At 38.6% G+C, this 12484-nt stretch overlaps 1 protein-coding gene and 1 long non-coding RNA gene across 2 annotated transcripts; one reads left to right on the top strand and one right to left on the bottom strand.

Annotated features, from left to right (window-relative positions):
• Window positions 1-1193: 1193 nt before the first annotated feature.
• LOC139564600 (homeobox protein XHOX-7.1-like) lies at window positions 1194-3135 on the top strand. Its single transcript, XM_071384258.1, has 2 exons — window positions 1194-1736; window positions 2099-3135. The coding sequence occupies exons 1-2, from the start codon at window positions 1235-1237 to the stop codon at window positions 2515-2517; spliced, it is 921 nt and encodes a 306-aa protein (XP_071240359.1). The 5' UTR covers window positions 1194-1234; the 3' UTR covers window positions 2518-3135.
• A 6952-nt stretch (window positions 3136-10087) lies between these two features.
• Window positions 10088-11584, bottom strand: LOC139564605 (uncharacterized). The gene is made up of 2 exons (XR_011672788.1): window positions 11227-11584; window positions 10088-10774 (listed from the first exon to the last, which is right to left on the bottom strand). It is a non-coding gene; the product is annotated as an uncharacterized lncRNA (long non-coding RNA).
• Window positions 11585-12484: the final 900 nt, after the last annotated feature.

The following is a 12484-nucleotide window of genomic DNA, read 5'->3' on the forward strand; positions in this document are numbered from 1 at the left end:
CTTGACAGATTGTTTATACTTAGCAATTAGCGACGCAGACGCTTTCCAGAGAGCTAAACAGACCGCATGAAATAAGAATAGTAACTCTTTTTCGTGATTTTCGTACACATTTGAGATTGCATTAACCGCTTCATTTTAGTGAAGAGAAAATTAAAAGAAAGTATAGCTTACTATATAGAGTCATAGGCTTAGTTATAATTGAATGACTATGTGTCACGGTCATTAATAAATCAATTTGAGATAAATAATGGAGATCAAACATAAAAGTAACTGAGGAAACGTTGGCCCTATCTCGCTATATAAAAAAAGCTGATACGGCTACTGTATATTCTATTAGAATATAGATTTTCAAGTATTCCCAAAGTAGACAGGTGGACTAAATCAATGACAGTCATAGGTTAAATCGAACATAGGCTCCACGGTTGCCTCCATGACTCCAAATAATTTTAGACTTTAATGGATGTAGTCAAAGGGAAAGATCCCAGTGATCCCTCCCCCAAGCTCGATAATTACCCCTAAATGACTGCGAAGGCCTGTGTGTTTCAATATGATTAGAGCCCTGCAGCCATCAATAAAAATTGCTCTGCAAGAGGCCGATCACATAAACGAAGGCAGTGAACGTTAGGCAACATTCGAGAGTTTCTACTTGAACTGTTGAACGTAATAGCAACATAAAGTCGTAAGACATATGATAAGTAGTATAATAGTATAAATACCTATAGTAGCCTATATAATGCTTTGATAATAATTTCAATATAACATGACACTTATCACGTCCTCTGATAAACCAATTTTTGTGACAGCCCAACAGCAATTACACAGTTACTGATATACTACTGCAAGAGTACCACCACCACAGTAATAACAACAATAACACCAAATAAGATTGTTAATAATAATATTAATATTTTCTATATAAATTATTCTATTGAAAGTAATAACATGTTTTCATTCCTGTTGCTAATTGAACGTCTACCATGCCCAATTAAGTATTTGCACAAGGTTTGTTAATTTCAAGTTGTAAAATGTAGCCTAACATTGTTTACTTCCCCCTGCCAGTCAAATAGCCAAGCTTCTCATCACATCAGTTGTGGCTGAGATTCCTGCTCGACTGGAATCTCTATGTCCCACCCACATCACTTCTGATTGGAGGGTGGCGTCCCCACGCCTGCCTTATAGCACTGCTCACCAGTGTGTTCAGATAAACATGAGGATGCCATCAGCATAGGAGCACATGAGACATTTCTGTCACTCTACTTTTCGATACTTCGAGTGTTTACCTCCAAGTGAAGGCCAAACCTGTATGGCCCCAACTATTACCATGTCAGCTTTATCCATTGGCTTGAAAACTGAAGACATTCATTCGCGTTCAGTTCTCGTTGGAAAAGGCGAGATGCAGACCAATTTGATCGTGATGGCCGAGGAGACAGCGATCAAGCCCAAAGTTGCGATTCTTCCCTTCAGCGTCGAGGCTCTGATGGCTGATAGGAAACCGAACAGAGACTTGACACCTCCAGAAAGATCATCCATGGCGGGGACGTCCCAGGCGCTAGGCTCACGGATGGGCTCGCTTTCGAGTCTGGATAACTCGGTCCCCTCCTTGGCCCGGATCGGGTCGCCGTTCTCGGTAGGCGACATTATGAACATGCAAGAGGACGCAATGGTTAAACCCGAGAGTCCAGAAAGTCAAGACCGAAACTCTTGGATACAGAGCCCTCGCTTTTCGCCTACTCCACGTAAGTTTTTTTATTTATATTTATCCTTCCATAATGCGTGAGTAAATTGGGTGAAAAGTTTTGTATGATTTAAAGCAACTTATTGATTGTGGGAATTTTAGTCTGCCATATATATTTGCAGTTTAAGCACCTAGTTGGGTATTTTATCACTTAGTATTTTCTAACGTCTCCGTTTTTACGAATTCATAGGCCTAGCCTATTAAAATGATACGGCAGTTCCATGAAGTGTTTTGGATATAAACTATTTTAAAGTTTATGGCATTATTATGAATTCTACACATCAAAACAACTTTACCTCATTAATGTCTGTCACTCTGAAAGTATATGATTTTTGACGATGTTTTCTATCGTGGTTATTGCAGGAAGACTAAGTCCCCCCGCCTGTCCACTGAGAAAGCACAAGACCAACAGAAAGCCCCGGACCCCTTTCACCACGTCCCAGCTCCTGGCTCTGGAGAGGAAGTTTCGCCAGAAGCAGTACCTCTCCATCGCCGAGCGCGCAGAGTTCTCCAGCTCGCTCAACCTGACTGAGACCCAGGTGAAAATATGGTTTCAGAACAGACGAGCCAAAGCCAAGAGGCTCCAGGAGGCAGAACTGGAAAAACTAAAAATGGCAGCCAAGCCAATGCTGCCTCCGGCGTTCGGAATTTCCTTTCCGCTCGGTGCGCATGTCCCCTCGTCGTATGGAGGGTCGCACCACTTCCAGAGGCACTCCCTGCCGATGTCTCCCATGGGACTGTACGCTGCTCATGTCGGATACAGCATGTATCACCTCGCCTGACGTGAAGGAAGGACATATTCTGTGCCATGTTGACTATGAAGTGCTTCAACATAGACCCACATCGCCAAAAGACTGGTGTTGAATATCACGACTGGATAGTCATAAGTAAGGACTGCCTTGTAAAAGTGCAGTCTTCCTCGGTATGTCAAGTATAGTCATCTACTTTGCCATTAGTTTGATGCCATGGTTGATTATTGGGTCACTAAAGCTTAGCTAAGCTCTACCCGAGTCCACTAAAAACTTAAACCATGCGAAAGTTTTACTCATTGGGTTTTGCACCAACACACATAAGACCCAAAAGGTAGGTTGGGCTCTCATCACTTCTGTGAACTGCTGTCACTGCAGACTAAGGATAACTAAGATGGTATATTTTTCACTTGCATTCATGTCAATGCGTAAAATAGTGGGTTACTTAATCCAATGTCAATTAATGCTCTTTGTTAAATTCGGAAAACCACAGCATTTTTAAAAATATTATAACAACACTGTCTGTTGTTTGAATGATTCCCTTCGGAAGGGATTTGTGTACTGTAAACTACTGTATATTTGAAAAATACCCTCATTTATATTGAATATATTTGTGACATAAATTAACAATAAATGGTTTATTCTTTTTCATTAAGCAGTTGCTCATGTTGATTGGCAGTACACATGACTAGATTCAGTGCTTGGCTTGGGATGAGAGGTGCAGGAGCTGTCTTTTTTCAAATCGGTCCATTAGACTATGTTCACAGTAATCCCCAAATTACATTATGCTACAGAGACCTCTGATTGTTCACCGTTAAGGGTTCATACACATTTTGACAGATGGAATTTCATGACTTTGAACCACATTTCCATTGGTGGCTTCTCTATGTAGCCAGTCTAGATTAGCCTGTATATAGACCTAATTTAAATTCAAACATGCCAGCAGTTATTGAGTAGTGCCTATTTATTACATATTAGCTAAATGCAGTGATGACTTCACTGCTTTTAAAATTTGAATTTGCTGTTGACATTATGTTTTGTTACACTTTGTTGATTTTAGGCCAACTTCAGTATTCATAATGATGTGGTGTCAGCGTCAGAAAATATCGAGTTCAATGAGTGTAGACAGTGGTTGGCTACTTGAATAATATTTCTAATGGGAAAATGACTAATATGCTGGGAAAATGTGGGAATAGTAGTCTATATTTCAGACCAATCTACTCTAAAATGTATTTCATTTTTCTATACATTAATTCAATCAACAAAACGTAGCCCTATATGTTTCTTCAAAAATTGTGCGACTTCATTCGAACGCTATTGTTTAATATACATAAAAACTATTTAAGCAGGACTTTAGCCTGATATTTCCGGTTGGACTATCACTGTGGAAAAGTAGCCTAATTAAAAATAAGTATTTTGAACTTTTAAAAGGCAGAAACCTTGGAAATAAACGCTCACAGAGGCGTCGACAGAATACGCAAATTGCATGCATGCTTTGTCTGTGTGACCATAAGGGAAGCCAGTTCAAAATATCTTTCACTCACGTTTTTTGTTGTCTGTGTGACCATAGGGGTAGCCAGTTTAAAATATATTTCACCCACATTTTTGTAGGCCTAATTGTGAAAGAGCAGCCGTTTCTTGAACATTGCAGTCAGTGTAAGTGTAACAGCTATGAATTAGACCTGTCAAATGTCATTTCGCTGAGCAAAACGCGGAATATATTTCTACAGCTGTTGCCCATTGCTTTCAAATAACTCACCCAGATTTTGTTGGCGCCAGGAGAGCTCAGTGAGGACCAACATCTACAACCATCAGTTGTGCAGACTTCAAAACACTCCGGCAAATTAGAGATTGAGTCTATAGGGCTCAATTGCCTGTAGGCCTAAACGATTCGGTGGAACGTCATTACCGACTATAATTGGACAGGTGACACCTACATTGTGGAGGAGCCACTTCTACAGTGTTAGCAGACGTGTGTCATTCGACACATAAATGCAGGCTACTTGACATTCTTCAGTTGGGCACAGAGAGAAAATATTTTTGAAACCTAATAAAGTCCATGTCAATTGTTGCAATGATGAAGACTTGTAGCAAAATAGGAAAATAATATGGGAAAATTACTACTCGCTCCCAAATTGAGGCTGCTTTTAACCGGTCATGCCATCCAGGCAGGGGTTAAATTAGAGTAAAATAATTGCTATAACGAGCAAAGGCAATCTTCCGCAGATGAACGCTGGCTCCAGCGAGGCTATAGCTCCAGGCAAGGCAGAACTTTTATCATTCCTAAAATGTCAATGAGGGACTGGCAACGTGCAACAGTTTTCTTCCCTCGCATTTCCTTTCCTTTTCAGCATTCACGCGAATGTATTGGGCGCGTTTGAGTGGTAAAGGCTAAAGCAAACCGACTGTAGACGAATGAGTGAAGTCGCGGTGGTGCATCTGCAACAGCCTGAAGTCGGACACTAATGTGGTTTTCCAACAGCAAGGCTTAGATCAACATGGCAGTGTTGCTATTGTTTATGCAAGTGTGTCTTTATAATGTTGAAATAAACATGTCTACAACCACCATATCACACCCTCACAAACTGAAATCGTGTGTGTAGGTTGCACAATTAATTAGTGAGAGAGAGCCTCAAATATCACATTCATTTGTATATCCACTGAATACACGAATCAAGGCAAAGTTGATTCCTAGTTCAGTCATCTCTTTGGTCACGTTTGCATGGGTCAAACAAAAACATTATAATAATTGGTAAGAGTTTCCCACAATCCAGGCAATGGCTGCAGGATGAAGTTGGCAAATAGCAACTGCAGACACTTGCAGTCAACTGCAGTCAAACCTTCATGACATTTGATCCCATGATTTTTGTAAAGTTCATGCAGTCGACTAGGTGCAAGTCGGACAATTTGTATCCCGTTAATGCAACACACGTTGAAAAGGTCACCAACTTGACAAAAGTGAATTGCTTAAACGCGCCCAACGTAAACAAGGCCACGTTTCTGTGGGCGAAAAAATATATTATTTCGCCGGATAAACAACAATAGATTTATAGGCTACAGCTTTTATGTTATGGTGAAGTTGAATTGCACAGAGGTTCGCTGGAAGATAATAGGTTATATGCCTGCACAGCACTGCCCTACCATAGGCAGTCAAAAGATAGTTTTCTGCGATGTGCAGGCTTGTAACGTGCGTTGTGGCGAGTCCATCGACGCTCAATTTCACCCAGTAGGCATCAATTAATAAATAAGTAATGACAATAAGTTGAGAAATCACACGGATGAACGCTCTGTCTGAATGGGAAAAAACTTCACACAAAAGAGCCAAAGGGGATCTGTCGGTTCTTTCAAGAAGATTGTCTTTCTTTCGTTTCCCCCTCTATCTTGCCTGAAGCCAAAAAGCAAACCAAACTCACTTGTTTATATCTTCCAAAGGATCACAACGGGTAGGCAGGCCTACAGTGAGGAGAGAAACACCATTTCGTTTCTTGCCCCTCATATGCGTCAGACCCCACTGTCAAGGGAGAAGGATGGCAATTATTTTAGTGCCTGTCTGGGATTGTGGTAAAATAAACTCATAAATAAATAAGTAGGCCTACATTGCATATGAAGTTATACAACACAGTTATACAATAGTATCGAGGCGGGAAACAGGCAGCTTCCTCTGTTGACCTGAATTTACTTTAAACGGATCATATTTAGACTATTTTCTTAATAGAGTAGGCTATTGTTGTTTATGCTTATTTCCTTTACAAATATTAAGCGGATCACTACACCGTGGTGGGTAATCAGAATATTATATTTAAACATTTTCTCTCACGATGCCACGTTTTTTGCTGTCTAATGTGTTTCAGAATTGACGCTGTTTGATAGGCTATGAACATTGCTGTCCAGGTAATTTCAGTAACGCATATAGGCAAATGCATATAGGCAATAGGTAAATGAACAACCTCATTTAAAAAAAAGTTTAACCATTTGATTACAAGCATTAGGCCTATAATGAGATATTTCCAATCCTTTATCAAAATATGAGCTAGGAATATTATACCCTCAGGCTCATTCAAGCGGCTAACTGTACTTTACTTGAATGGCAGCGCTAGGAGTCCTATTATCCTCATACAGGCAATGTGTAACGTTTGTCTGGCGGCAGTTAGCCTATCGCTATAGCGGTTGAGAGCGTTGTAACAGTAATCGAAAGGTAGCTTGTTCAAATCCACGAGCCGATAGATGAAAAATCTGTCGATGTGCCCTTGAGCAAGGCACTTAGCCCTAATTGCTCCTGTGAGTCTCTCTGGATAAGAGCGTCTGCTAAATGACTGAAATGTAGCTTTAATGTAAAAATGTCTGTGTCTGGAAAAAGATATTTGAGAAAATGATTGTTCAATTTACAAACAGTTTACCTATTGGCTCAAAGTTGAGCATTCAAGTTGTCTAGCACAATACAAAAATACTGTTGCATGACCATGGGCTATGACATGGTCCATCCATCCAAATGGATTATTGCGATATGCGCATTGTATCAATAAATCATCACGAATAGCCACCAAAACTACAATTGGCCTAATTCAAACCTATAACGCAAGCAAAATTGCTCACATAAATTATGCTCTCACGTAAAGGCCTATGTGTCCACCACACATTAAAATGGCCCTTATTGTAGGCTAGAATAATACAGGTATTATAACTAGGCCTATTCATATTATCATCAATCTTACTGTCGTTATTTTTGTAATGTATAGTTAGTTATTAGATATACAGTATATAGGCTATAGGAAATTGCCGTTAATGGAACAAACTGACGCTCGTTTGAATTAGTTTATAACTTGGTCACACAACATTTTACAAGTTGCATTAATGCCCTGACTTTATTTTTCATATGGTTGTAGCCTACAATACAATATAAGTCACTGAACCAGAATTTGTACAGTTTGATTGAATCAGTATTTTATGTAGTTTATGCAGTCACGCATAATCTGAGTCCACATATTGTAGAGGTTAATGACCTATACACGTTTCAAGGTCACGTGCAGGATACAGCAGGTGTCAACCAGTACAGTGAAATGCTTAACGTCTGAGCTCTTTCCCAACAATGCACAGTAAAGGTAGTAATATAGATACGAAAAACACGTGAAATGAGAGAACTTTTTAAAAAATTAACACGATAATGCAGTTACAGTGCCTTCAGAAAGTATTTATACCCCTTGGCTTTTTCACATTTTGTTGTGTTTTTCGAGCCTGAATTTAAGAATTTAACATGTATTATTTTTTTTTTCTCTATCTCCCATCTACATACAATACCCCATAATGACAACGTGAAAACATGTTTTCATAAATCTTAGTAAATTGATTGAAAATGAAGTACAGAAATATATAATTAACATAAGTATTCCCAACCCTAAGTTAATACTTTGTAGACTCAAATTTGGCAGCGATTACAGCTGTGACTCTTTCTGGGTAAGTCTCTAAGAGCTTTCCACACCTGGATTGTGCAACATTTGCTCAGTATTATTTTCATAATTCTTCAAGCTCTGTCATATTGGTTGCTGATCATTGCTAGGCAACCATTTTCAGGTTTTGGCATATATTTTCAAGTAGATTTAAGTCTAAACTGTAACTTGGCCACTCAGGAACATTCACTGTCTTCTTGGCAAGCAACTCCAGCGTAGATTTGGCCTTGTGTTTTAGGTTATTGTCCTGCTGAAAGGTGAATTCATCTCCCAGTGTCTGGTGGAAAGCAGACTGAACCAGGTTTTCCTCTAGGATTTTGTCTGTGCTTAGCTCCAGTCTGTTTCTTTTATATCCTGAAAAACTTCCTCGTCCTTAACGATTACAAGCATACCCATAACATGATGTAGCCACCACTATGCTTGAAATTATGTGGAGTAGTACTCAGTAGTGTGTTTTATTGGATATGCTCCAAACATAAAACTTTGTATTCAGGACAAAAAGTTTAGTGTCTTGTTGCAAACACAATGTATGTTTTGGAATATTTATATTCTGTATAGGCTTCCTTCTTGTCACTCTGTCAATTAGGATAGTATTGTGGAGTAACTACAATGTTGTTGACCCATTCTCAGTTCTATCACATCCATTAAACTCTGTAACTGTTTTAAAGTCACCATTGGCCTCATGATGAAATTCTTGAGCGGTTTCCTTCCTCTGTGGCAACTGAGTTAGGAAGGATGCCTGTATCTTTGTAGTGACTGGGTGTATTGATACACCATCCAAATTCTAATAAATTACTTCACCATGCTCAAAGGGATACTCATTGTCTGCTTTTTTGTAAAAACAATTTTTTAACTAAATCTACCAATAGGTGCCCTTCTTTGTGAGGCATTGGAAAACCTTACTCCCTGGTCTTTGAGGTTGAATCTGTGTTTGAAATTCATTGCTCGACTGAGGGACTTTAGAGATAATTGTATGTGTGGTGTTCAGAGATGAGGTAGTCGTTCAAAAATCATGTTAAACACTATCGTGCAACTTATTATGTAACTTGTTAAGCATTTTCCCCCCTGAACTTATTTAGGCTTGCCATAACAAAGGAGTCAAATACTTATTGACTCAAGACATTTCAGATTTTCATTTTGAATTTAATTTGTTAAAATTTCAAAAACCATGATTACACTTTGACATTATGGGGTATTTTGTGTAGGCCAGTGAAAGCAAATCTCAATGTAATACATTTAAAATTGAGGCTGTAACAACAAAATGGGGTGTGAATACTTTCTGAAGGCACTGTATATGTAGGTCTTATATACAGGGCAGTGCAGTGCCAGTACCATTATTACAATGTGAACGTTTAGGCTAGTAGAGGGATTGATGAAAGAAGGTACATTTAGACAGGGGTAAAAGTAGCTAGTAGTAGGGTTAACACTAACAGTAATCATAATAAACAATATAGCACCATCAAATTATAATATTATGTCATTTTTCCATGCATAGGATTTTCAAGGAGTCTAAACTTTTATAAATTGTGTTTACGCCTCCTGTTAAGTTGAGTTTATTTGAAAATATTTGAAATTGCTTTGTAACTGTAGTAAAATGTAGGCCTACTTGTAGCCTATAATCACTATGTTAATAGGCTACTGGTAATTCCTACTACTACAATCCATTGCATTTCATTTTCATTATTGAGAAGAATAAATCAACTGATAACAAATTTGGTAGCAAGCAGGGAGAATGTCAACAGTTACAGCAGTAGCAGTAATGATATATGTGTAAGTTTCTGCTTTTCTTTTCTTAGTCAACCATGTGTGCCTTTTCTTTGTGTTCCTGAATGTAGCCCTGTTTCTTTGTGTTCTTGAACACAGCCCTGTCTTTCATTTTTGTTCATTGATTTCACCTGTGTTCGTTTCTCACCTGGTCTCATCAGCTCCCTATTTTGTTCAGTTCTTTCTGTTTGTATGGTTGTGAGGTATTGTTTGTTTTTGACTGCCTACCTGTGTTTGACCATTGCCTGCGACCACGATTCCTGCCTTCTGCGAAGGCTTAATAAACATCTGCCGCGCTCTGCGTGTGAATCTACACCTTTTTCTCCCTGAGTATTCATTACAATATGCAAGGACATGAAATGTCCCTCCATGGAACACACAACACAGATGGAAATATGATGTCCGTTGCGCAGAATGCAGGCGTTTAGTTGAGACTGAATACACCTTTAAGACACTTCCTGAACGTCAGTCAAAATACTATTGCCATCATGTAATGGAATGTGAAAATGAAATTTACTCCATTTAAAAAATAAAAAAAATTCAAAAGCAGTGGACATTATTTAACAACTGTGTTATACAGTTAGACCACATAGTAACATTTCCCCCTAGCTACCAAAATGTATTGGAATGGACCTTCAAGTCAAGATCACCTCTATTTATCCATTTCCAAACATTCTGTCTGAATCAGACAAAAGTATCTCCAGATGAAATGGAAAAAAATAACACTTAGGTCAGAAGAGGCTAACTCGCGATTGATGGTGTTTTCTGAAGCAGCATAACTAGCATTAGATTACTTGATTAGGCAGGGTTTCCAAAACTCGGTCCTGGGACCCACCCTGTTGTGCATGTTTTAGTTTTTGCCCTAGCACTACACAGCTGATTCAAATAATCAAAGCTTGATGATGAGTTGGTAATTTGAATCAGCTGTGTAGTGCTGGGCAAAAACCAAATCGTGCAACCAGGGTTGGCCCCCAGGACCACGTTTGAGAAACCCTGGATTAGGAGTAGAGCACACTTTTCTGTTTCCTTGAGTGATAACTTCTGGCATCCACCAGGGGTCAGGAGTGTCTTCTGTGTCATGACTGGGTAAGAATGGGAAAGGGAAAATGCTGACATGGAAATGAGAACAGTTGTTCTACGATCTTGTACTAAACCAAATTATGAAAGTCAAATAAACCAAATTATTATGCTCTACAAAACACGGAAATGTCCTTCAAGTAATTCTAAAGCATCTGTATAAGAAGTACTAACAGAATGTTCCCTGAATGCCATAAGCATTCATAAAGCATTATACACTGGTGGCAATATGCACTGTAAAACATGCTGTAAATATTCATAATAGTTCAGGGCTCCTTAAACTATATGAATGTATAAATAGCTATAATGCATTTATAAGGCAGTACAAAATGTCTCATCGAAACTGTAATGTTCTAATCCTAATGTTCTCTAAATTCTCAGAAAATGTGACAAATATATTTTAGAACATGGCTGAACAGCTCAGGCCCTGAGTCCTGCTGGTTTTAGTTTATCTCACCCAGTGGACAGTTTTCTGTTCAAGTCTGTTTTCAAGAATCTTCAAAGGATATCCAAGTTGTTCATCAGCCAGCGCAACCCTGACCAACCCTGACTAACTCTGATCCTGTACACATAACCCAACTGACTATTTCTCAAGTGTCAGCTCTCGCCCTCCTGGATATTCTTCTGTGTAGATCAAATGCACCTCTGAAAGTACTGACCGGAAATCCACCATGGCTGGATTGATTGAATACTGTCCTCAGAGAATGGTCTTTGTCTGGAATTTGAACATTTTCAGAAATATGTTCTCTCAGGCTGTTTATGCCATATCTGTGGGTGTCAATCCTGTTATTTCCAACACACTTCATTCGCTGCTTCCCGTTGTGCCCACGTGTACTTTGAACTTTAAAAAAAAGTTAACTCTCTAATGATTGACATCAGTTAGCATAGTTGCTGGGGACAAACTGTTGCATTATAACGTTGTGTCATGATAATCACATTGAATACAATTAAGTAAGTTAACATTAGAAAACAAACAAAAAAGCATTAAAAGTGTGAAAACTACATTATACTAATGATAAGAGGAACAAAGCCTTTATTGGACATTGAATGTAATCTGGAGTTCTGCTCAACTCGAAGAGGGTGGAGTACAACGAAACACAAATCTCTGTTTGTGGCCAAATTTGTCAGAGGGGTATAATTACCATTTCTGGCCAGTCATTTAGAACATTTTAAGGGAAATATTTTCTTATGTGAACTAATGAGGCAGTATTTGTTTTTAAGACACAATAACATTGTAAATGTGATGGAAAATTGCCCGAAACCCTCATAAATGAAAGCATTAAAAGATACACAAACACTACTTCGGCAAGCCTTTAAATGTAAACAAACACGTTTCTGATCTTTCTTTTACAGACCAATTTAAATCAGCAAACCAGAGAATGATTTCTGCCACCCTTTGGCTAAATTACTGAGTTGTACAATGAGGCGCTTTACAATTTTTTGTGCAATGTCACAGAACATAGAATTGCAAAATGATCTGCCCCCCTGATAGGTGTGAGTGTTTGTTTGCACTTTGGCTAAATGACACAAAATAGAAGTTGGATAAGGCAAGTATGTTACCCTGTAATGATTATCAATCAGCATTGCAATTATGCTATATTAATGTGAGGACATTGGACCTCCAAACAAGCCACATGTGGATGGTTAAAGGTAAATTATATTTTTAATAAGGTTGCATGTTTTGCTAATGAAACTTCATTTCATTCTATTACAAT

This window comes from Salvelinus alpinus, chromosome 2 (genome assembly GCF_045679555.1).
Source record: "Salvelinus alpinus chromosome 2, SLU_Salpinus.1, whole genome shotgun sequence".
NCBI lineage: Eukaryota > Metazoa > Chordata > Actinopteri > Salmoniformes > Salmonidae > Salvelinus > Salvelinus alpinus.